This window comes from Rhinolophus ferrumequinum, chromosome 22, assembly GCF_004115265.2.
Source record: "Rhinolophus ferrumequinum isolate MPI-CBG mRhiFer1 chromosome 22, mRhiFer1_v1.p, whole genome shotgun sequence".
NCBI lineage: Eukaryota > Metazoa > Chordata > Mammalia > Chiroptera > Rhinolophidae > Rhinolophus > Rhinolophus ferrumequinum.
The window spans coordinates 44,823,936-44,850,060 of NC_046305.1; the positions used below are offsets into that span (position 1 = coordinate 44,823,936).

Below are 26,125 nucleotides of genomic sequence, written 5' to 3' on the forward strand. Positions count from 1 at the left end.
GTGTGTGTGTGTGTACACCACATTTTGTTTATCCGTTCATCGGTTGATAGACACTTGGGTTGTTTTCACATTTTGGCTGTTGTGAATAACAGTGCTTGCTGTGAGCATGGGTGTACAAGTGTTTAAGTCCTTGTTTTCAATTTTTTTGTACATACGGGGAGGTGCCAAAAAAATGTATGCACATGACTTGTATTCATTTTTTGCTATTGGTATATATTGAGTATTACAACTTTAATACAGTTTTTTCCTTTTTTAAAATGTGCATACATTTTTTTGGCATCCTCTGTATATAGCTAGATATACTAGAATTTCTGGGTCGTATGGTAATTCTATGTTTAACTTTTCTGAGGAACCATCAAACTGTTTTCTCAGTGGTTCACCATTTTACACTCCCACCAGAAATGCACAGGAGTTCTAATTTCTCCACATCCTTGCCAACACTGGTTATTTTCTGTTTTTTTAATTGTTTGTTTTTGTTGGAGGTGAAGTGATACCTCATTGTGATTTTGATTTTCATTTCCCTAATGATTAGTGGTGTTGAATATCTTTTTATTTATATATATATATATATGTGCTTACCAGACATCTGTATGTCTTCTTTGGAAAAGTCTAGTCAAGTCCATTGCCCATTTTTGAATTGGGTTTTTTGTTGTTGAGTTGTAGGAGTCCTTTATATATTCTAGGTACTAACCCCTTACCAAGATATATGATTTGCAAATATTTTCTCCCATTCTATGGGTTGCCTTTTTATTCTGTTGATACATCCTTTGATGTACAAAAGTTTTTAATTTTGATGAAGTCCAGTTGGTTTTTTCTTTTGTTGCCTGTACTTTTGGTGTCATATCAAAGAAATCATTGTCAAATCCACTGTCATGAAGCTTTTAACCTATATTTTCTTCTAAGAGGTTTAGAGCTTTACAGTTTTAGCTCTTACATTTAGGTCTTTGAGCCGTTTTAATTTTGCATATGTTGTGAGGTAAGGGTCCATTTTAGCCACTTTTGCTTGTGGCTATTCACTTTTCTCAGAATCATTTTTCTGTACCTCTAAGAAAATATACTGCAAATTAAACTATGATAGCTACCAGTTGTAAGACATCCTGATTTCAAAGACGTTAATTTGAAAAAACATGTCTCTTAAAACCAGTGAAATGTAGTAATTAAAAAAAAATAAATGGTATATTTAATTTGTAATCCGCTTTTTCTACTTACTATATTGTGAAATAGCTTTACATGTTAATATACTTCTACCCTATTTTTTAAAATGCATAGTATTTCATTGTACAGATTTTATCCTTGATTAAAAAAAGATTTCACCTTTTTTTTTTCTTCCCCCTTTTTCTGCTTCCCCCCTCCACTCCGGATCAAGCCGTTGTTTCTCAGTCTAGTTGTGTAGGACACAGCTCCGTGACCTGAGGCAGTTAGTCGCCAGTCGTTGGTCGGCCGCTCACAGCAGCTCATGGTAGCTCTCGCCGGCTGCTGGTTGCTCACGCTGGCTGTCGGCCACTCATCCTGGCCACTCATGCTAGCCCACAGCAGCACACAGCAACCCCACGGCAGCACATGGCAGCCCATGGTAGCTCAGAGCAGCGCAGCTCCAGGGAGAGCCGTTGTTTACAATCTTAGCTGTAGAGGGCGCAGCTCACTGGTCCATTTGGGAATCGAACCAGCGACCTCGGTGCCAGGAGCATGGCACTCCAACCACCTGAGCCACCAGGCTGGCCCAGATTTCACCTTTTTTGTATGCAAGAGAAGTTCACGTTTAAAATATTTTTATCCATGTTACAAAAAATTTTCTATTTTGCTGATGCTGTGGTTTGATTTTCAGTTATGTAGCTCCCATACATAGATTTGGAGTAATATCCTGCTGTTGTCTAAAATGGTTTTGTGATAGCATGCCAGATTTGGCCTGTCAGCCATAGTTGACTGACCTCTGCTTTACACTCTTAAAAAATTGTTGATCCTAAAGAGCTCTGTTTATATAGCTAATATCTATTAATATATACTGCATTAGAAATTAAGATTGAAGACTTTGGGGGGGAGAGGTGGGAAATAAGATTTATTATTTCCTTGCTTACAGTTTCTTTCTAATATTATCTTAAGTATAGCCATATTCACATAGGGAGATGGGGTGGTAAAAAAAATTGCTTCTTGTATTGTTTTCAATAGTGGGGAGAGAAGCCAGTCCCCTCTTCTATTGCTTTCTTGGGTTGGGAGAATTGTGGAAGCAAACAGAAGCGTGAACAGTTAAACTGGGAAACTTGTAAAACAAGTATATTCAAGTACACATTTCATTAACCGTCAGGGCAGGGATGTCATCATACATCACCTCTGGAAATCTCTACAGTACACCCATCAGAAGAGAATGAAAAAGGCAAATCACTTCTTAGCATTATTATGAAAGTAGTTTTTACTTCACAGACCCCCTGATAGTATCTTGGGGACCCCCACATATCCCCAGACCACATTTGAAAACTGCTGGCCTAATTCGTATGTAGTAGGTGTTCAGTAAATGTTGAATGAATGAACACAGTCCCTGTATTGATATGGGCACAGAGAAGCTAAATTAAGTGCTTGATTTTATGGTATGTGAGATAGATAAGCTCTGTGGCAATTTAGTGTAGGGGCAACTGGCAGGAGCTAGAGTAGCCAAGAAAGAAAGGTTTATAGAAATTTTTTCCTAATTGTTTTAATTTGATAATGTATCTAAAACAAGACCAAAAAAAAAATCTTGGTAATCCATGAAATAGATTTTGTTGCCATTAGAAATTTCCTAAAGTTTTCTGAATTTTATATCAGAAGTCTACAAAAGAGCAAAAGAGGTTACACACTAAATTTTCAACATTGAGTTTTCCTTGTAAATAACAGGAATAGTAACAAGGAAGTTACTAAATAAGTATTTGGGAATTACCTGTGAGTGGGTTAGTGTATATATATGTGTTTATAGATAAATTCTGTTTGTATTTATCTAAGAGTTATTCTTTGCAGTACGTTTCATTTTTGGCTAGAGCTAATGTTTTAGTGTAAAAGTTTTGAGTAATTTCCCTTTTCATTCCAAATCAATATTTCGATGGTTTTGATGTTTCAGATTCGTTACATTTCCCAAACACAAGGCCTGCCAGCTGAATATCTTCTCAGTGCCGGGACAAAAACAACCAGGTTTTTCAACAGAGATCCTAATTTGGGGTACCCACTGTGGAGGCTTAAGGTCAGTCTCTTCTACTATACTACCCATTCCTGTACTCCTTACTCCCAACTTTAAATTTTAAATTTGTTATTATCTTGAGGTGGAGGAGGGGCAAAAGCTGGGAGGTGGGGTGGAATGTATGTTTGCAGGAGGAAATGCTTTGAAAAATTATTTCATTGTACACTTTTGGCCTTATCCTTAGTTAAAAAACAAAACTTTAAATGCTAGTTCCATTGGCTGAATTAATTTTGTATATTTGAATCAGCAGTTGAGAAGGAGGTATGGAGAGTAGTTGTCACCATTAAGCCATAGGAAAAACTAGAGTAATTTAGTAATGACTATTTTTTAGAGAATTCTCACTAAATGTGACAAAACATAATTTCCTAAGTGCCCACGTTAAGTCCTTACATATTTTCTTTAAACAAATATCTGCTTTTTACTTTTGAGCGTACCCTTTAACTTGAGATATCTCTGAATAATTTGATTAACTCTGTGACTCTGCCTCTGAGCCTTTGCATAGTTAGCATTTGAAATATCATCCCATTTGAAAGTAGCTTTAAGAGAAAAATGGTAATGTCCCTTCTTACCTGACTTTCTTCATCATTGCTTGCTCATTTATTTTATCACTGTTGAGAGGGTGGCTAGATATCAAGGTCACATCTCTCCACCGGGAGGTTTTCTAGTTGTAGAAAGGTTTTCTAGTTGTTCCTTCTTACTTTCATATTTGCCATCTCTGGTTGGCAAGGTGATGACACTTGTTTCTTTGTATTCTGGCCTTAGTAAGAATAAAATGTGAAAGTAATACACAGATGGAATTTTTTTTTAATCTATATTTTATAGACACCTGAAGAACATGAATTGGAGACTGGAATCAAATCAAAAGAAGCTCGGAAGTACATTTTTAATTGTTTAGATGACATGGCTCAGGTGAGTATAGAAACTTTCAAGATGCCAGACATTTATGTATCGCTTTACTCAGAAATACACTTCTGTTGGTTATATTAAAGATAGGTTCAAGCTGTTATGTTCTAGTATATGTTTTTATATTTTACAGAAATAAATATATTAATATTCTGTCATGTATTAAAAGAACATTTGAATCCTTAACAAAGGGTACTTTTATTATTTCTTCCTTGCTTTTGCTAAATTGGTCTTGTTACATGTCAGTATTTTGAAATATTGTTTATGAAGGTTTCATTCTTGTCTAGTTTATCTTGTAAATACCTACATGAGAGCTAACATTTATTGAGTGCTTATTACATTCAAAACTGTTGAAATACTTTACACTTTCGTCATTTAATCTTTTAAACAATGGGAACTTTTATATTTAAGTAATAATAGTCACTTTTACTTGTTTGATTCAAATTTTGAACGAACAGAAATTTGTTTAGCCTTATTCTACCAATAAACTCTACCAAACTGAAGATTTTAATTAGGCAGCATAAGAAGAGCTTCCACCTATGCGAATGATTATGCTATAATAAAAAGAATTTCCTCAGGTGTTTCTCGAGCAAAATATATATATAGTTTGGAGAGAAAGCAGATATTTAGTGACAGCATTAAAGGTTAAAATATGAAGTGTAATATTTCTATCTTTCCTCTGAAGGTGAATATGTCCACAGACTTAGAAGGAACAGACATGTTGGCAGAGAAGGCAGATCGACGAGAATACATTGATCTGTTAAAAAAAATGTTAACCATTGATGCAGATAAGAGAATTACTCCTCTGAAAACTCTTAACCATCAATTTGTGACAATGACTCACCTTCTGGATTTTCCACATAGCAATCAGTGAGTATGATACGGTTTGGTGTTTTGCCATGATGTGCTTCTCTGTTGAGTTACCATCTTTTAGGTTTATGGAAGTATCATGTGAGCAGCAGTTTTGGGGCTTGCATATGTGACGTTTGTCTTTCTTGTTGAAAAATTATGAAATTAAAAATTACGTGTGTATTTTTCCTCTTCATAGTTTTAAAAACTTTTGATTCATTTTTATCTGAAAGTACTCAGGGGAAAAACAGTGGTCTATATTCATCTTGAGTTATTTTCTGTTTAAATCTTAGCATTCATTTTATTGACTCTTCGCTCTCTTTTTCCAGCGTTAAGTCTTGTTTTCAGAACATGGAGATCTGCAAGCGGAGGGTTCACATGTATGATACAGTGAGTCAGATCAAGAGTCCCTTCACCACGCATGTTGCCCCAAATACAAGCACAAATCTAACCATGAGCTTCAGCAACCAACTCAATACCGTGCACAATCAGGTAGGTATTCAGTAAATGGTTTCGGAAACTTAAACCTGGGAGGGATAGATGCTAGTAAGAATACAGGGTGCGGTAAAGAAACCAGTCTGCTTTGGTGGTCGTTTTGCTTCTTAAGAATTTTCTACTTGGCAAAAGTGATGGAAGACAGAGTAGACGGATAATACCTATTAGTCATATGCTGACCATAATTAATTATGAAAGGCCTAATCCATGCCCTCATAGTCTCGGCATAGTCACACAGGTGGAGCCTGGCTATCGTTCTGTTTACTGCTGTTAGTTGGGCTGACTTTAGCCAAATGACTCTCATTATATCTATTATGTCTCATTATATCTATTGAAGGGGGTTTCCAGTAACTTTTTTTTACATGTTGTGCGTTCGTCCCAGAACTTACTCATCTTACAAGTAGAAGTTTGTACCCTCTGACCACCTTCACCAGTTCTCCCTCCCGTCTCTACCCCTAGCAACCACCGGTCTACTTTCTGTTTCTATGAGTTCAGTTGGGGTTTCCTATAATTAACTTGAAGAGTAGTTTTGCATTTCTTTGCTAAACAGTGATATTTAGATTTAACTTTGTTTCTTAAGATGTATGCTTCCTAATTTTTTAGTTAGGTCTGCTTTTTAAATGAGATTTAGTGGGATCTCACATCCAGCAACTTTTTGCACAGAAAGAATAGGTAGGGGTTTATACAGCCTCAACCAGTACAGAACCATTTTTTATTCTTTGTTTTCTTGTTCAACCTTACAATATGCCTTAAATCTAGAAACTGGGAAGATTTCTTAAACAGAGTTACTTCAAAGACAGCATTACGTTTTAAAACTTTAAGTTTTTATGGATAGAGTCTGTGTGTGGAAAAATATTGTTATCTCTGTACCAATATACAACTATAATGTTTTTGTTTTTAGGCCAGTGTTTTAGCTTCCAGTTCTACTGCAGCAGCTGCTACTCTTTCTCTGGCTAATTCAGATGTGTCACTGCTGAACTACCAGTCTGCGGCTTTGTACCCATCGTCGGCAGCACCCGTTCCTGGAGTTGCCCAGCAGGGTGTCTCCTTGCAGCCTGGAACCACCCAGATTTGTACTCAGACAGATCCATTCCAACAAACATTTATAGTATGTCCACCGGCTTTTCAGAGTAAGTGGGGAAACTCCTGTATCCTACGGTGTTCCATCAACCCTGCCTGCTCTAGGCAGACCCTTACTAGGTATCTAGCTGTATAGTTTTGATCTTTGACAAGTTTGAACTCTGTCTCTGATTATGAAGATAACTGAAATTAACAAAGTGGATTGACCATTTTTATGTTGGTTATTTATCTAATTATGATACTAACTGACACATTATAGGAGTTCAATTAACATTTCCTTACTTGAATTGCCTGATACCTGTTTTCTTGCCCATTGAGACCTTGCACCAATGTCATACATCTTGTATAAACTTATTCCCCAATATGCAGGATATATATATATATATATATATATATATACATTTTGAGAAAATGTGTCGTAAACACAATTGCTATATATTGAATCTTATTTCCTATATCGTTCTGTTATAAAATAAAATTATAGTGTTCCAAATAAAAGGCGATTTTATTATAAAATGTAAAAACCATGTTTAAGAATGTGGAAACCTCTTAAATTACATCAGAAATAAAGATCATTATTCATTGAGCTGAAAACTTCTGCACGCTGAGGTGCTTGTGTGGGGAAGGCATTAAGATTCTCTACTTCAGGTTATGAATTATTATTCCTACAGACTCCTGTCAACAGGAACAGAAGAGCTGAAGAAGGTGGCTCTAACCCCATGTGTTGCAATGAGATTTTAATTTTCACATTCCCATCCTTCCCTATTTTCTCATTATTCTATAATTCAGTCTGTTCACTTCCTTTTTTCCTGAAATCTGGGAAATGTGTGCTGTTTGATCTGGTGAGTCATTTAAAGGGTTAAATTATGTTAAGGATATTTTCTGATGACACATTTGTGACGTTACCAATAGAAAGTCGATCTCAGTGCCCTATGGGAATAAACCAGGATTCAGGCTTCTCATGACACTTTACATAAAAGCGGGTAGCTTTTTTTTTTTTTTTTTTTGAATGTTTTGACTTTAGTTACTTACTGACTGTGACCCTTTTGTTTGTTTGGTTTTTGACAGAGTTGGGGCAAGCAGAAGGAAAAGTGGGGTTAGGGGAGACTGAGAGATTACCGGGAGGACAGGAGAGCAATAGTAAAGCAGGGAGAGGCCGCAGGGAGAGCTGAGGCACAGACTCAAATCCCGTAAATGCAAATTGGCCGAGCTTACCAAATGCTTTTCTGCATATGCTGCATACTAGTAAATTCTATACTTTGGGTCATCATATGCTGAGTGATTCTTCTACTGACTTGAGCACGTAGCCACCCCACTACCCCCTCACCTTTTCCAAAGTGAGTTTCATTGGAACAGTTTTCACAGGTGGGACTCCCAAGTTTTCTGTTTCTTCTCAGATGATATTTAAGAAATGAGGCAGAAGACCTTTTTATTAGTTCCTTTAACAAAACAAAATGTAAACTGAAGAGGTACAGAGGGAAAGTGGTATAAACCTTTTTGGTATAATTAGGTAAGTATCAGCTTTGGACATTATTTTCTTATTTAGGAAGTCTAAATCACCTGAGGAGCCAGGTAGAGCAAATTTTAGAATTTCCAAGTGAAAGGGAGTTTTTAAATGAAGGTAATGACGATGATGAAAGCTGGTATGTATTACTACATGGCAGACAATGCTCTGAGCGCTTTTACATGTACTGATTCATCCTTACAAACAGCCTTAGGAAGTGGGTAATGTCATGATGCCCAATTTATAGATGAGACAATAGATCATGATTCCCTCCTCTGCCCAGGGTCTTTGTAACTAGTTAGTGGTAGACCACAATGTGAACTCAGGCAGTGGGGTTCATACTAGCTTATGTATTTTGAAGTATTGTTCCATATGGCCTCTCAGTATTTAAACTCAAAGAGCTGTAAAGAGTTTGTCAATTGATTTGCCAGCCACAGGCACATGCTGGTTTCTGCCCAACAGTCTTCTCTTCCAGATTGTCTACTTTTCTTTCACGGTCTTCTCTTTTACAAGATATCTATACTTGGAGGAGAAGTAGACCCTCTGAAATTAGACAGTTTTACTCTTCTTCCCATGCTTGCACGGCTTTTTACTTAAAGGGCTATGTTCAGCAGAACAAGATATTAATCCGTAGTTCAGGGGAGAACCTTCCAGAAGTGTTGCCTTTTGTTAATTCTTTGTTTCTACTTGTGGTTCCTTGAAAAAGCTAGTTTTAAACTATTAATAGCTTGACTGCTGAGGCTTAGCCTAAATTAGCAATCTAATAATACTTCGAGTTTATTTGTAGGTCAGTAGTATAAATACAACTTTCTATACTATTCTGGTTGACCAAAAAAGATACACATTTTGCTCAGTGGAAATTACTATGTTGTAGTGAACATTTCTTCCTAAACGTTGCCTCCTCGGTTCCTATTCATCTGTTGGAGGCTATTACAATAACATTGTTTTATAGTTAACCACGTGTTCTGGGAGTATAGGCAAGAATTTTAATGTTGCTTAGCTTTTTTATTAGATAGCATTGCCTTAGGAAGAATGGTGGTAAGTTTTTTTTTTATCTGGATATCTGGATTTGTTTCCTTTTATTTTTAGAGTAAGTAGCATTTTTTAAAAAGTTGTTAGAGTGTTTTAATTATGATTTTACTAGTCCCTCTTAGTTTGTATATTGTGTTTATGTTTTCCTATATGACAACTTGTTACTAAATTACTTGTAAATTACTGAAACGGAAAATTGGAAGACTTGCTGAAAACAACAGTGTTAGAGTTTATGAGTTATGTTCACTTGATACCTCCATAGTAATACTGAGAGAAATTAGTTGGTAACAGCTTAAAAAGTGTCACTGATGGAATATCTAATTAAAATGTTTGTGTTCTCACTTAGCAAAACTGAAGGCATTAGTGAATTAGAGGCATAATAGGAACTTAAATTCTCTATGTTGAAAGTTTTGATAGGGTAGGTTTAAAAGAAAGCTCTCTTCTCAATTTTTGGCAAGAGGAGAACTGTCTTGAGAGTCTCTCTTTTCCCCAGAATGAGATATTCCTATTTGTGGGAAACATTTATTCATCATTTGTGCCCAGAGAGCATAATGAATAAAAAGATAAATGAGATGTGGTCACTGTTTTAAAGGCAGCACGAAGTTCTTGATTTTCCTAGCTACCCAAGCTACAAAAAAGTCTTATTAGAAAGCTGTCAGTGACCAGAGCAGATTTCTAAAATACATAGAAAAAAGTGTTTCTGTAAAGCAACGTGTGTACTTTTAAAATATTTTTATTCTAGGCATAATTTCTTTAGTTCACATACTGGTTAAAGAAAAAAATATGACTAATTTGTGAACTAGGTGATATTTTTTGAGGTGTACGGTAAAACATCCCCTTAAAATAGTCTATAAACAAAAGGGTAACTTATGTGATACAGTGTTGAGCTTTTCATTATACTTTCTTATCTAATTTAACCAACAGTTATAATTATATTTAAGTCTTTGCTTTTTAATAGATTACATTTAAAAAATACTTTTTTCACCCAAGTTGATCAAAAGTTGTATGTATCTTACTAAGTGAAGGTTTTTGTTTGTTTGCTTTTGCCTATATTGTTAATGGGAATTGGATGGCTGTCATGTTTTAAGTTTTGTGGGATGAAAAATATTTTAGAATTCCCTTACATCAGCCCTCCCTCCCTGTTTGGGACACATTTTTATTAATCTAACCTAAAGAGACCACATCTCCATTTTCTTAACTCCCCAGACTTCTGTGAAGCTCCTTTGTCTTAAGCGTCTAGAACGAAAACCTAGGTGGTAGACTATTTGAACAGAAAAGCTAAAGGCAAACAAAAGAAGCCCAAACAAACATCCCCAGACCTGGCAAAGCCATTTAACTGTGCTGTTGTTTTCTACAGCTGGGCTGCAAGCAACAACAAAGCATTCTGGATTCCCTGTGAGAATGGATAATGCGGTGCCAATTGTGCCCCAGGCCCCAGCTGCTCAGCCACTGCAGATCCAGTCGGGGGTTCTTACGCAGGTAAAAGCCAGAGCAACCTGGAGACTCAGGCGCTGCTGCTGAAACACTATTGGGAATCAGATATTTTGTCCTAGAAAAGGGTGTTTGCTTTTGACTGCAAGGTCTTTCTTGGTCACGATTCAGTGGACTTGGAATGTTTACCTACGATGGAGTCATGTACTCATTCCTGACACTGTTGCAACTCTGCCAGTGTCTTCCCGAGACTTGCAAGGGAGAAATATCCAGACTTGGGGAAAATTTAATTTTGTGAGATGAAGCTAAGTTTTTGTCTTGGCGCTCTTGGAGGTGTAGCACACATGTAAGAACACTTTGATTCTGAAAGTGAAAGGTTTCCCTTATGCTCCCTTAGTGTCCTCTTTGCTCCCTCTTTGAGAATTTCGTCACAGTTGAGAGGCTGGATCTTATCAGGATGCCTCAAGTATTATATTCCTTTATTCCTTGTGTTTAATTAGCCTGTAGAAAGCTTTGAAACTTTATACCTGCTGTGGAGCATGTGACTAAGAAGGTCAAGAAAATCATAAAGGATTCATACAAGCAACAAATGTTGTATTTTCTGTTCTCTGTGTAAACATTTATGGCCCATGACACACAGGAAATTCTGAAATCCCAAACCCCAAGTTTGTGAGTAGAAATTCGTAACATGTGCCTTGGTGAACTGAGTTTTGGATCTGGCCCAGGAAGGCTTCCCCTCCTTTTTCGCTTTAGATCATTGACACTTGACCTAGTGGGCCTGTGCTGTGTACAGTTGGGGGGGCAAGTTGTGTTTGGCACGTCATTTGAGGTGATAGAAAAGGACTGCGTGCTGTTGGTAATGAGATGGGGGGAGTGCGAAGCCTTCTGAATCCAGACACCCTGCCTCCGCGTGTGTTTCACTCACCTGCCTCATCTACGTTTCAGGGAAGCTGCACACCACTAATGGTAGCAACTCTCCACCCTCAAGTAGCCACCATCACCCCGCAGTACGCGGTGCCCTTCACTCTGAGCTGCGCAGCCGGCCGGCCGGCGCTGGTTGAACAGACTGCCGCTGTACTGGTAATGCCCTCACTCGATTGTGTTACTAACGGACTTTCTTTGGTTTCTTTCTTTTTTCTTTTTTCCTGTTCGTCTTTGTTCTGTTTTCTTCTGGTTTTCTCATTTTTCAAAACCAGTTTTCAGCCTAGTCTTTGCAGAGGGCATGGAAGCATGTGCCATCTTGTGGCTGTGTTCTTGCTACATCTTTAATGTCTCATTGTTTTCCTCCCCACCTTTGCGCAAGCTCTGTTTGACTCTGGTGTTCAGTGCGGCTCCGTAAGGAGCCAGGCCCCTTGATTCTTCTTTGCCAGCCTAGTAGGATAAAAGCTCTCGGTGTAGTCTCAGAAGAGCATCAACACGGTTACGTTTTCTGCCCTCTCTTTTAACCTCTGCTCCTTGAGAATGAAAGGAACGGCCTTTAGTTTGGCTCTGCTATAGGTACGCGGATGGCCAAAAATTTGAACTCCTTGGCCAGTTAGCTTCCTTTTTCATTTGCTGTTTTAAGCTTCTAAAACTTTTGTGCACGTAGAAATGTTTAAGATGCCCTTAATTTACTGCTTCATCAGTTGATACTAATCTTCCTTCTGTGAACGCATAAAGATACGCTTTTTGTCACTTATGATCAGTGGCAGCTCATATCTTTCATTTAAAGATGTTCCCTTTAGAATCCTTTTAGGCCGTGTTTCATTTGTTGGTTAAAATTAAAGGTGAACTCATTTTCAGGGGGTTATGGAGAGATCATTTAACAAATAGTCCTTTATACAAAGGTGAAAACGTGGCTGAAAAACTTTATGCAAATACAATATTTGTTACTGAAAGTCATGGGAAAGGTCATTAAATACAGCAGCAAATGTAACCTGGGGCTCAGAAATAGGAAAAAAATAAACAAAAAGGACTTTGAGGTATATTTCAGAATTTACCTTAAAAATTGTTACCTTAAGAGTGGTTTTTAGATGTGTTTGGTTTATTTGGGGGAGTTAGAATTGTTGACTGGACATCCAGCATTTCATGGCTTGAAATTTAAAAGTAAGCAAGCATTTAACAACGTAACTGATACTACTGACTCCTGATATTTCCACATCTTTGAAAGAGGCTTTCAGTTGCTTTTGTTGTTTCTCACGGACTCACGTGAGTGAAAACACTTCCAGAAACATACTTTGGTTGTTGGAATTTGTTTGGTTTTCATTTTAAAAGTTGGTATCACCTCCAGGTTAATTATATCATAAGCATAAAACCCAAGTGCAAGGAAGTCAGATATATTTTCAATTTAGCTGATCCAAACCACTGCTTTTAACTTGTTCACCTGTAGTTTCGAGGTTGGAGTATTAGTTGACATGTCTCTTTTGCTGCTTCTCTTAAGTTTGCACTAGTCACTTGCTAAGCTTTGCATATTTTTGTTCTTCCTCTGTCAAAACAGTTTCGTCGCTTGGAACGCCAGATTTCTGCCTCACGTTGGAATGTTATTATTTCTTGCTCTGTATTAAACTACATGCTTTGTCTTGTGCAGGTGTTGGCTTATGGAAAGACGCATGGTGTGACTTAACATACTTCTCTTATTTTTTGTTCTGTTTTGTTTTGTTTTTGAATTCTGCATATGGTAGCAGACGTGTTTACAGTTTTTCTGCTTTGAAGGCTTCTTGTTTGGAACCAGTATTTGTAACAAGTGGATCTGTTACTTGCAGAAATATTTTTAAAACAGTGTCTTGATGGTCTTGCAGTTTGAAATTCAAGAAATAGAACCATATGTACCCAAACACTGTAGGTGATTGTACTGTTGAAGTCAAATTTAAAAAGGAAACTTACAAATCTGTTCCCTGTTTTGTTTTTTTAAGAAAATGCCAGAATTTCTGAAGTACAGAAAACATATGTGTTGCTGTCTATTGCAAGTGATGTGGCTTGTTAAAAACTAGTAACGATGTATTTTCTTGTAGTGATTAGTTTTTATGTTGAAGTATGTTTCTACAAATGATACATAAAACAATGTTTTAGGTACCTACTAAAAACAAAATATGGTACTATTTGCATCTATTTCATAAATATTTTACTTATTGCCTTATTTTAAAATTCTACTAAATGGCTATAAGTGATGAAGTTAGCTTTCCTTTGCTGGCATAAGCTTGTTTGCCAAAGGATTTTTGGCCTTTGGTCATCCACATCTGGCTCCATTTTCTAAGTACTACCCTTTTAAAAAAGGAACAATTCTCCCCTTTGTTTTGTGGGTTGAATTGACCTGATGTCTTACCTGATAGGCACTCAGATTTTAAAATGCCTATTTTTAATCTCAAGGGAGCTGTCTTAACTCTGTTTGGGGTTATTTTGAAAATCTTTGCAAAAATAATACTCCAGCATTAAACCAGAGTTTCCCTCTGAACTTTCGGACTCCTTTACAGTATAGTGCAGACTCTTAACCACAGGGGTCTTCTTTTCTTTAACACCCTGGTGGTCAGGGTGTGGAGGTGGCCCAGGCAAAGCAGTGTGCTCTCTTTCCCTAATCATAAGACTTGTAACCTTGAGCCCCTCTGACCTTTCTTTTTGAATCTCTGCAAGTTAACAATCTACAAGCAACTTCTCTTAAGATATGAATTTTTCTTTCATCTAAAAAACAAACAAACAAACAAACAAAAAAACCAAAACAAAACAAAAGCCAAGAATGAGTCAAGTCTGGATCTTTTTGTGTGTTTCCTTACAGCAGGCTTGGCCCGGAGGAACCCAACAAATTCTCTTGCCTTCAACTTGGCAACAGTTGCCTGGGGTAGCTCTCCACAACTCTGTCCAGCCCACAGCAGTGATTCCAGAGGCCCTGGGCAGTGGCCAGCAGCTCACAGACTGGAGGCAAGTGCCCTGTGCTCGTTCATCTCTGCGAGATTTGTAAGGGCCAATCCCTTGTGGGAGGCACACTGGATGATTTGGGGGAGACTGGGAAGAAAATAAAGGAAAGGAGAGGTTTGTCTCTGTCTGAAATCCTTTAAGAGAACCCATATCAGGCTAGGAGATGGAGTTATAAGAAAACTTTGAATATAGGAAAAAGTTAGGTTGTAAGATCAGTAATCATTTACTTCAGATTTAAAGAAAGGCTTATGCAATTAGAAACCATACAGTGAAAATCTAAAGCCTTGTAATCCAGGTAACAAATAAAATGCAGCTCTTTTTGGTTGTTTTAAGTGCTTTTCGTACCTTCTTCACCCTGATTTCCCAGTGTTCTAGACCTTCACTCTTCTCTGTCTCTTTCCGTTGGTACAGGAACGCCCACTCTCATGGCAGCCAGTACAGCACGATCATGCAGCAGCCGTCCTTGCTCACTAACCACGTGACGCTGGCCACTGCCCAGCCCCTGAATGTTGGCGTTGCCCATGTTGTCAGACAGCAGCAGTCCAGTTCCTTGCCTTCAAAGAAGAATAAGCAGTCTGCTCCAGTCTCTTCTAAGTAAGTCTCTGTCGGAGCTGATGGTTAGAGCTGGGCAGGTTTGAGAGAGATGTAGCCCGGCTGTGGTGCACATGGTTTTGGTGGGAAGTAGCCAGTGCCGGGGGGAGCCAGGCTTTGTGTCTGGGCGTGCTACATTACCAGGTGTGTTCTGGCTGTGCTGCTCCCTTCTCCCTGCTGCCACTGTAAATCCTGGCCCTCTTTATGCTGGTTTTAGTTTTCTGCCCATGTTACAGAGTGAAATTTGACTGTGGGGTGACGGGCAGGCAGAAATGAAATTTATGTTGTATTTTGGTGTTGTTCCTGGAAACCCTGGATGAGCACATACTTTACTTTTTACTGGAACTATTATAGTTAAGTGTGTTGGCTTGATGATTAGGTAAAAAAGAATCAAAGAGCAAATTGGAAAGCGTTCTGGGGAAAAAATGTATAGTTTTGGGGGCCAAGAAGTGAGTGGCCTTTCTTACGGTCTTTTCGTACAGGTCCTCCCTGGATGTTCTGCCTTCTCAAGGCTGTTCTCTGGTCGGGAGCAGCCCCCTTCGCACCACGTCTTACAACCCGCTGGGCCCCGTGCAGGATCCACACCAGCCGATCGTCATCCCAGACACTCCCAGCCCTCCTGTGAGTGTCATCACCATCCGCAGTGACACCGACGAGGAAGAGGACAACAAATACAAGCCCAGTAGGTAAGAGGGCTGAAGGTTCACTGGCTCGGCAGCTCCCACCCTGGCCTTGGGCTGTTGGCTTCAGGCAAGTGGTCCAGTTCTGGTTACGAAGGGAAGGACTAAAAAGAGGTGTTTTGAAAGCATGGCCTTGGATGAGTGAGCCCAAACACTCAGGTTTCCATAAACTGAGCATTGTCAAGTCTTCTGTAATACACTGCACGCTCATCAGTTAAATCAGCCTTTCAGACACGCGAGATGGAATGTGTATATTAAGTGTCAGGCTGCTCTGGCTCGGAGTGTGTGTGGCACTACAGACATGATCCCCTGCCTTTAAGGGACTGGAGAGTCAGAAAACACATACATAACAGAAGCACATAAACAGCGGTTAGTTGCAATGAAACTTGTGTAAAGTCTTAATCTGAAAAGGCCTCTTTGGAAGCGGTAGAACTGTAAATAGGGCTACCTTCTTTTTCCTCCTCTGCTGTATGGTCTGAGGTTAAGAATTGAACTACCAGATTGTTTCCTCTTATCCCGACATCTTAGTGCAAGCCTTTAACTGGGCAGTGAACTAAGACAGAGTGGATACATTTAAGAATTGTCATACACGGGATGTAAAGTCCAGCATAGGGAATAGCGTCAGTCAGTGGTATCGCAACAGCTGCATACAATGTCAGAGGGGTAGTAGATTGGGGGGGGCTGTTACCACTTTGTGAGGGGAGTAAATGTCTAATCATGTTGTTTTGTACACCTGAAACTAATATAATCAAAAAATAAAAAAAATTAAAAATCAGAAAAAAAAGAATTGTGATCCACACCTCTCTCGTAGTGTAAACATACTGTCGTCAGTGGCCTTGGTTGTTCTGGGCTGTATTCTTCATAGGAGTTGTGTCGGGCACGTGGAACAGGGAATAAGCCTGCTTTTACCTGAGGACTCACACGTGAAAGTTACATAGGAGACTTTACAGTCACATATAAATGGAGGTAAATGAACGCGAAAGAGTAATTTTAGAATGAAGTACTTCAAAGGCCTATTTACGAAATGGTAGTTACAAATGGTAAGTAGACTCGAAACTAAGTTTTGAAAGTGATGATTGAGCTGATTTGGAGAAGAAAAGAAGTACATTTTGCAGTAAGGAAAAGTGGCCTAGTAGTGGCAGAAATTATAACCAGCAGGATTGCTTTGACTAGAGTCAAGCCTATTTAAAAAATAAGGAAAAACCGCAATTACTAAGTGAAGTAAAATCAGCTTGTGAAGGAACTTTAAAAAAAATAAAACAGAACATACTATGAGAAGTTTGATGAGCTCTAGTAAGGAACCATTGTCGCGTGTGAGGGTGATGTGGGGAAGAAGTGGTGTTGGAAGCATCCTGTTGGGAACTGACTGGGGATGGCTAAGAGGCCACATGGAGTCGTCGTCAGCGGGGTGTGCTCTGGAGTCATTCCTTCCTGGGCCTGAATCCTGTCACCGCTTGTCACGTGTGCCCTTGGTCAAGTGTCTCAATCTCCCTTGGTCTCAGTTTCCTGAGGACATGGGGACAATGGTACCTACCTTCACAGACGTGTCGTAAGGATTAAATGAGATGTGTGTAGAGGGTAAGACGCGCCGGATGCGGAAGGAGCACTCGTAAGTTTACTGCCGCTGTTACTGTGGGAGCACCAGAGACCGTCAAAGAAACATTGCTAACGGGGTTGAATTTCCATGTGTTTTCTTCCCCGCAGCTCTGGCCTGAAGGCAAGGTCTAATGTCATCAGTTACGTCACCGTCAATGATTCTCCAGACTCCGACTCCTCCTTGAGTAGCCCATATTCCACCGACACCTTGAGCGCTCTCCGGGGCAACAGTGGGCCCCTCCTGGAGGGCCCGGGGAGAGTCGCGGGCGATGCCGCCGGCACCCGCACCATCATTGTGCCTCCGCTGAAAACCCAGCTTGGCGACTGCACCGTAGCAACCCAGCCCTCCAGTGAGTATCTCACAGCTAGAGTTGAATTTTCCTTTGATGCCGTGTATCCTTAATATGTTGCTGTCGTCTGCTGATGCCAATGCTAGAGACCAGTGCGTAGATTTTTCTTAAAAATTACTTAATTCAGAAATCAGTTCCTTGTGATATGAAATTAGTTTTTGGCCATCAGTTTTATCTTCCTATTTTCGTTTTGTTTGGATTAGTATAAAAATGTATTTGTAGTCTCAGAACTATACTGACTTTTGATGGGAGAAGGTTGACAAGACATGCTGTATGGCAGGGAGAACTAGCAAGTAATTTTTTTTCTGCCACAGGCGATTTGCTTTTGATAATCCAGAAGTAGACAGGAACTGGTAATATTAAAAATGACTGCCAACGTTTTTATGGAAAACAATGGGTACTGCAGATCTTTTCTCTCCCGATGTCATAGCAGTGATGCTTTTGTGGTTTTATTGTCAACCCACAACTCCCATCTTTTTTGCTGGTAGAGCTGGGCTTCGGCTCCTTGGTTCCGTTGTTGGGTAATGTGCATGGCAGTAACAAGCCCCAGATTGCCCTGGCTTGACACGCAAAGTTCACTTACTCCTGTGCTGGTATTCCTGGTCGGCAGTCCTGCAGTGAGTTAAGGATCAGAGCCTTGGAATCCTTGTGTCCTTGTCAGGAGGAAGAAAGTTTGCAGGGGCACATGCCTTTCACTTCTTTAGTCCCAGAAGCGGTGAAAACTAATCACATGGCCCCACCTAGAGGCAAGAGGGCCCAGGAAATGTAGTCCTTGGCAAGGCCGCTGTTTTCCAGTGGCAATTCTGTACACCAAAGGAGGGGAGCGTGAATTTTGGGTGTCAGTATAGCTGTCTCTGCCATGCTTCTGTAAATTAGTGTTTTACTATGAATTATGTACTGCCAGAGACATAAACAGGCTTCCAGTTGGAGAGTATTGTGTTAAGTGTGGTTCTCCTCAGAAGTAAACAACTGTCCCATTGCAGACAAGGCAGAAACTTCCTGATGCCAGACTATTGCAGAACAAGATTCTCAGGAGCTCTTTCTATAGTTGGGTCCAGAGGACGTGGGCTACTCCACAAATCACTGAATACGGGCCCCAGCTTTCCTACTGGGACTCCACAAGGAAGCTAATTTTTGAAAATTGATCTTGCTTATTCAAGGGCCCTGCAGTTCCTTAGAATTTGAAGACAGTGCGTGCCCAACAAGATACAATCTCGCCTTCCTTTAAACCCTTCTGATACTTAAATGTGCTGAGTATCACCAGTATCTTACTCAGCTCACATTGTCATTTCTATACTTGTTTAATCCCTTCCTACATCAAAGTAGGCTCCTTGGGGACGGCAACTATGTCCTACTTGTGCATGTATATCTGGTTAACACCATGCACATTACAGGAGATTAGATAATATTGACTGAAGTGAACATTTTGAAGATCCTTTATGAGCTTTGTAGCAAGACAGAAAAGAAATGGATAATACAGTTTTTGTTCTGATGTAAATGTAATTGTGGAAATACGATACACCTGAAACCTTATCGCTTGCAAACCTCGTACCAATGTGGACTGATTGACAGGATGCCATCTGAGGCTTAGGTCAGCGATCCTGACCAGATGTCGACTCATAACTAACTAAGGCCTGACCCTTTCTTAGGTCTCCTGAGCAGTAAGACCAAGCCAGTGGCCTCAGTAAGTGGGCAGTCATCTGGATGCTGTATCACCCCCACGGGGTACCGAGTGCAACGTGGGGGGACCAGCGCAGCACAGCCTCTCAACCTTAGCCAGGTAAGAGCTAGGGGCTGCGGCCTCCCGTTTGGGTCCTCCCCTATTGCTACTCTCTGGAGAATCTGGCTGGACTGCTGAATAAAGCCAAATGAAGCCACTTTTGGTCAATTTGGTGTTCTGTGGCCTGCTCCATATCCACCTGTGCTGTGTCTCCATTTCCTCTGTAAGTGTGTCAGGATGTACGTTTCAGGTTTTCCGTCAGCCCCTTCTAGTCTGTCCTGGAAGATTCGAGGAATGTCTGGAATTTAGCAAGAGCCTAGGATCCTTTAGTCCACACCTGGTTCTGTACCAGCACAGGCTCTGAGACCAAATTCTCTTCCTTTATCTCTCAGATCGTAAATAACTGGAGCCTCACACTGTTTACTTGAGGCAAGAGACAGTGAAAAGCGTTCTGGCCACTTAATCCACTGGTTCTAGTCCTACATGTTATTTGAATTTGGGATTTGTTGCTTTTTTCTCCCATCTGCTTCTCTGGTGGGGTGGGAAGGGTCAGTATTCTATTTGTGTTCATTCTTTTCTTAGTTAAAATTCTGGTGCTTGTAGTGAGAAAGTGTACAGATGAGGGTGTACTTTGTGTGTGTGTGTGTGTGTGTGTGTGAGAGAGAGAGAGAACATGCAAGTGCAAATGTAAGTTCGAGTTAGTGCATGTGTTTTATTAGGCTCCACAACTCACGAGGGATGTGAAGAACTTAGAGGAGAACAGAAGAAAACAAGGGCAAGAAAGAAAGGTTAGGAAAAGTTCAAATTCACTGACACCAGAATAGGGTGAGTTGAGTGAACAGTTCCTACCTGGCAGGAGTGGGTAACCCCATGAACTCTTGATTCCCCTTTTCCTCTGTTGTACACAGCACGGCTGTGTGGGCTGGGTTAGGATCTGTTCTGCCAAGAGGCAGAGGGCTGGATGGCTGCCTTCTGACAGCACTGCCCACCTGGGCCAGTCTGTGCTGTGGGAGCCCAGGAGCAGTGTGTTAGAATCTTCGGTCTCTGGCGCCCTGAAGCAGGGTGACCTCAAGATCCCTCACGCCCTTCTCCCTCCTTCCAGAACCAGCAGTCACCGTCAGCTCCAGCCTCGCAGGAGAGAAGCAGCAACCCTGGCCCCCGCAGGCAGCAGGCCTTTGTGGCCCCACTGTCTCAAGCCCCCTACGCCTTCCAGCATGGCAGCCCGCTCCATTCGGCGGGGCACCCTCACCTGGCCCCAGCCCCTGCTCACTTGCCAAGCCAGCCTCACCTGTATACGTATGCCGCCCCCACCTCTGCTGCTGCGCTGGGCTCCACCAGCTCCATCGCCCATCTCTTCTCCCCCCAGGGCTCCTCGAGGCACGCGGCCGCCTATACCGCCCACCCGAGCACTCTGGTGCACCAGGTCCCTGTCAGCGTGGGGCCCAGCCTCCTCACCTCTGCCAGTGTGGCCCCTGCTCAGTACCAACACCAGTTTGCCACCCAGTCCTACATTGGGTCGTCCCGAGGCTCTGCAATTTACACTGGATACCCACTGAGTCCTACCAAGATCAGCCAGTACTCCTACTTGTAGTTGGTGAGCGTGAGGGAAGAGGATCGTGGCCTCCGTTTCCTGGCCCTGAGCTCTTCACAGTGTCCTACGAGGAGCTCCTCCCTCTTACCCTCTGCTGAAACTCCGTAGGCAGCAGCTTGCTCTGCAGGGGCCACTGAAGCAGAAGGCTTCTCTCTGGGGAACCTGTCTCAGTGTCGACTGCATTGTTGTGGTCTCCCACCGTTTGCCCTACTTTTTAATTCTTTATTTTTGTGACAGCATTTTTGGTATTTGGAAGAGTTCAGATAACCCATCTTCTTCAGTTACCAAGGAAGAGAGATCGTTCTGAAGTTACCCTTTGAAAAATATTTTCTCTTCTCTCTCTGACCTTATTTCTATAAATGCTTTTAAGAAGGAGTGAAGCCCCTCTGTATTTAACTTTGTTTTCTTGTAATTGCCGGTCAGAGGAAAAATGCTGATAGAAGGACATGAAATCTGGTAACAAGTGAGAAAAGAAAAATCAATTACGTTTTGCTTGTTAAAAAACTTAAGAGTTAATTGCTTATTTTAAGAGCAGCTTTCACAAGTCTGTATTTTAATATCAGGCATTTCTCCTCAAATTTTTACCTTTGTTTATGAGGCATTTAAACTTACAGTGTTCTAGTTTTGTTTTCCTATCACATTATACTTAGTGGGCGCAATTGTTACTTTTGCAAAACTGGTTAAGTACTACTCTGTGGTACTATTGGGATTCTCTCAGTTGCTCCTGTGTTTATTACAAAGTAGTCTTTAAAAGGCAGCTCACTATTTGCTGGTAACTTTGTGCGAGAATCCATACCTGCCGTGAAAACACCAGGTAATTCTTTTTAAATTATTTTTTTAAAAGTCCTTCTCTGATTCAGCTTAAATTTTATTATTGGAAAAACCATTAAGGTGGTTATTGTTGTATGGTGATGGATGTTTTATTATATACAAAAATCTCTTTGTATTATGTGATAACTGGCACTGATGAGCTTTGCCTAAAGAGCAGTATGAATTTTCAATAATCCACCTCTCTCTCTCCTCGCCTCATCATCTCTCCCTTCTGTTCTATGTGATTTATTTGGGGAGAAAGCTAAAATCTGAAACCAGATAAGAACATTGTGTATAGCTTTTATACTTTAAAGTAGCTTCCTTTGTATGCCAGCAGCAAATTGAATGCTCTTATTAAGACTTATACAATAAGTGCATGTAGGAATTGCAAAAAATATTTTAAAACTTTATTACTGAATTTAAAAATATTTTAGAAGTTTTGTAATGGTGGTGTTTTAATATTTTGCATAATTAAATATGTACATATTGATTAGAAAAAATATAACAAGCAATTTTTCCTGCTAACCCAAGATGTTATTTGTAATCAAATGTGTAGTGATTACACTTGAATTGTGTATTTAGTGTGTATCTGATCCTCCAGTGTTACCCCGGAGATGGAATTGATGTCTCCATTGTATTTAAACCAAAATGAACTGATACTTGTTGGAATGTATGTGAACTAATTGCTATTATATTAGAGCATATTACTGTAGTGCTGAGTGAGCAGGGGCATTGCCTGCGAGGAAAGGAGACCCTTGGAGTTGTTTTGCACAGGTGTGTCTGGTGAGGAGTTGCTCAGTGTGTGTCTCTTCCTTCCCTTATTGTAGTGCCTTATATAATGTAGTGGTTCTAGCGTTTACAGTGAGCTTGCCTTAGGACGGACCAGCAAGCCCCCGTGGACCCTTAGCTGTTCGCTGGGATATATCAACAGGATTAGTAGCTGTGTTGTGTAAATGCATTTTCCCATCTCAGTTTCCCTGCCAATGGACATTGGAAAATAAAAGTAGCAGCTTTTCTCTTTGACCGCCACCTCTGCCCCTTTACGTTTTGGCATCTCAGCTGAGTTCTCACAGAGCATGTTCCCCACGTGCGTGTCACTGTGCATCGCTCCTCTGCTTCTGTGAGAATTCAGGAAGCAAGGCAGAGGAGTCAAGCCAATACTTAATATGCATTTTTTCTTTTTTTTAAAGTATGTACAATCACTTTTAAAATGAGATCCCCCTCCTCCTTTTCCCATGTGGCAGTGCTTCCTGCAAATAGTTGACATTCCTAGTAAAACATTTGTTGGGGAAAAAAAAAAAAAAACATGTAACAGATGTGTTTATTATACCAAAGAGCCTGTTGTATTGCTTACCATGTCCCCGTACTGTGAGGAGGAGTTTGGTGATGCCGCTGGTGGCAGGGAACTCACAGAAAGGTTTCTTAGCCGGTGAAGAATATTAAGAAGGAACCCCAGCCTGTCGAGTCATTGGGCTTTTGAGGTTTCTTTTTAACAAACTTGTATTTTCTTGGGGCCCTTCAAACTGTGAAATTGTCCTTGTACTCTCAGCTCCGGCATGGATCTGGGTCACGTAGAAGGTACTGGTGGTGGGAACGTCCCTGCCCGTAAAAGATTTGGGGGAAGAAGGTTCACCCTGAGATGTAGAAGTGTTCCATCGGAACTGAAAAGGGCATATTTGAGGGATCGATCTAGGGCTGGTTCTTTGTAGAGATGGTGTCAAGGAGGTGCAGGATGGAGATGGGAGATTTCATGGCACCTGGTCAGCACGCTCTGGACCGGGTTGAACACCGAGGAGCTGTCAAGGTATTTGGAGTTTCTTCATTGTGAGGAGTCAGTGCTTCCAGGATGGGGCAGATAGTCAGTACAGCCTACCAGGAACGTGTCGTGTTCTTGTTGTTTTTTTTTTAATCATTATATTGAGTTGTGTTTTCAGCATTACATTGTCAAGATACTCAAGCAGTTTGTATAGTTTGTGTCTCTAGTCTCAACAGTTTTCAGGTCAGCGGCTGTGATCTTTGTGTCTCCTTTTTGCCAAGCACATTCTGATTCTCTTGCCTTTGATTTAGTTTCTGATGGAAACAAGTTTTTGTTCCTCATCTTTCTTTTGCAAGGAATAAGATTTATTGTTTTTGTAAGAAATGAGATGCAGGGGGGAAAACCCCACAAAACACTCCACTCCTGCCCCCCAGTCCAATAGGAGGTACCATGTAAGATAGGAGTCTTCACAGGGAAAAGACAATACCAACAGTTTGTATTGTTTCCTTAATCACTTTACTAGCAGTATGTGGCTTTAAGGATTTTAGAGATTTTCAGTCTTAGTCTACAAATTGGCATTTCAGATTTACCAAGCTAAAAATCCACTGTGTGTGCTGAATGTGTGTGTGCTCAGTGTGGCTTTAGATTCTGTCCCTGGGGCCTGGGGCTTAATCTTGCCGGCCTCGGTAGGAAGTGGGAAGCCCCCCCGGAATTTAGTGAGCACCTGGTGCCGCCCGGTCAAGGGGCCTGACCTCAGACCAGGTTACCTTTGGCTTGAAGTTCTCTCAGAACTTGCATTTCTAGCTTCTCCCCTTCAGGGTGAGAGAGAAAGTGGGGAAGGGTTAAGTACTCTAGGCTCATCGGGACCCTTGACCAATCCAGAGTTTTTAATAGCTCCCTAGAGGTGACCCTCCTGTCAGCGCTCAGCTAACATACCAGCCCCAGGAATAAGAATTCCATTTCCAACAGCTCTGGCCATCCATCATCCTCCACTAGAGGGGCTCAGCTTGACTGCCCTTAGCCAAGCAGGCAGAGTAATGTATATTCTATTCGGCATTATTATGCAAAAACCCACTGGTTAGGATGGTTTGTTTTAAGTTAGAAAATGAAATTGCCTCTCAGTGACAGGAATGGCCCACGCCTGCTTCCTGTTTTGATTTTTTTAACTGATGGATGGTGCAGCATGTCTCCATGGTTGTTTGTTGCTAAACTTTATATAATGTGTGGTTTTGATTCAGCTTGAAAAATAATCTCACTACATGTAGCAGTACATTATATGTACATTATATGTAATGTTAGTATTTCTGCTTTGAATCCTTGATATTGCAATGGAATTCCAACTTTAAATGTATTTGATATGCTAGTTATTGTGTGCGATTTAAACTTTTTGCTTTCTCCCTTTTCTGGTTGTGCGCTTCCTTTTACAACAAGCCTCTAGAAACAGTTTCTGAGAATTACTGAGCTATGTTTGTAATGCAGGTGTACTTAGGGAGTATGTAAAATAATCATTTTAACAAAATAAATAGATATTTAAAATTTAATACTAACTATGGGAAAAGGGTCCATTGTATAAAACATAGTTTATCTTTGGATTCAGTGTTTGTCTTTGGTTTTACAAAGTAGCTTGTATTTTCAGTATTTTCTACATAATATGGTAAAATGTAGAGCAATTGCAATGCATCAATAAAATGGGTAAATTTTCTGATTCATCTGGCTGTTTTTGACTTTTGTTATAGGGACACAAAGGGGGTCGACAAATAGCATTTTTGGAGTGGCTACACTGCATCTGAGCATCAGTAGAATATATTAGAGACATTCATTCTTCATATAAACCTTCACAACACAAATGAATAGGGAACACTTTCTAAGAATGGAGTGTCCAGGACCCTAACTTAAGATCACCTGGATCTGGTTGCTTCAAAGAGGTAGAAACTTCGGGTGCAGGCTAATTAAACTTTGTTTCCTAGCATGTTCCACCAAACATCTAAAGTAGCAGCATAAAAGTCACCACGAGAAGATTCTACATTCCCCTCCTTTCAAGTGGCACTGTTAGAAGCATAGTCCTCTTTAGAGCACTTCTGATCAGGTCTCTCTTGATTCTAAAGTGAATAAAATTTGGATAAAGAATTAGAGATTTATCTAGATTAATCACTACAGGTCTCTCCATAAATGCTATATTCGTTTGACTTCTTTTGACACGTGTTTCAGATCACGTTACTCTACAGTCGCCATCAATTCATTTGGGGCGCCCGCAGTCATAGTTGGGATATAAAAATGAGAAACATTTAGAAACACCCTTTTGGACCATAACCAAGAGAAATGATCAATAGTTTGTTCTCTCGCATTAGCAGGTAAGTCAGAACACATTTGATTTAGACTGCAACATATTTTTCAGACTTTTTTCCTGCATAAATAAATGTAAAATTAGTGTGAACTCACCGAACACTCCCCAGTTTTGGTAAGAGAATATACCTAGAAGCTTTCAGGCAAAAGAAAGCCGTATAGAAAGGCTCTGCTGTCAATCTAGCTTCCAGGTAATCAAGAATTAATTTAACCTCCCTATGACTTGTTTTGTTTTTCCAATTGTTCTTATCTCAGTTACACTTTTCTTTAGACTAAACCAGAGAGAGAGTGGGATCCCCTTAAG

At 40.3% G+C, this 26,125-nt stretch overlaps 1 protein-coding gene across 9 annotated transcripts in view; it reads left to right on the forward strand.

Annotated features, from left to right (window-relative positions):
* Positions 1 to 25,187, forward strand: part of HIPK1 (homeodomain interacting protein kinase 1) — a 47,317-nt gene extending 22,130 nt beyond the window's left edge. For 3 of the 9 annotated variants that reach the window (XM_033092025.1, XM_033092024.1, XM_033092023.1), the window contains exons 4-17: positions 3,086 to 3,205; positions 4,025 to 4,111; positions 4,791 to 4,975; positions 5,284 to 5,446; positions 6,351 to 6,579; positions 10,423 to 10,544; positions 11,442 to 11,576; positions 14,245 to 14,387; positions 14,796 to 14,978; positions 15,458 to 15,661; positions 17,360 to 17,601; positions 19,251 to 19,381; positions 20,041 to 20,109; positions 20,424 to 25,187. In XM_033092025.1, the coding sequence (XP_032947916.1) occupies positions 3,086 to 3,205; positions 4,025 to 4,111; positions 4,791 to 4,975; positions 5,284 to 5,446; positions 6,351 to 6,579; positions 10,423 to 10,544; positions 11,442 to 11,576; positions 14,245 to 14,387; positions 14,796 to 14,978; positions 15,458 to 15,661; positions 17,360 to 17,601; positions 19,251 to 19,381; positions 20,041 to 20,109; positions 20,424 to 20,912 (2,502 nt within the window). In that variant the 3' untranslated portion in view covers positions 20,913 to 25,187. Of the gene's footprint in view, positions 1 to 3,085; positions 3,206 to 4,024; positions 4,112 to 4,790; positions 4,976 to 5,283; positions 5,447 to 6,350; positions 6,580 to 10,422; positions 10,545 to 11,441; positions 11,577 to 14,244; positions 14,388 to 14,795; positions 14,979 to 15,457; positions 15,662 to 17,359; positions 17,602 to 19,250; positions 19,382 to 20,040; positions 20,147 to 20,423 lie in introns of all 9 variants that reach the window. The other 6 variants (XM_033092029.1, XM_033092026.1, XM_033092031.1 and 3 more) reach the window with 6 other exon arrangements.
* The last annotated feature ends 938 nt before the right edge of the window (positions 25,188 to 26,125 follow it).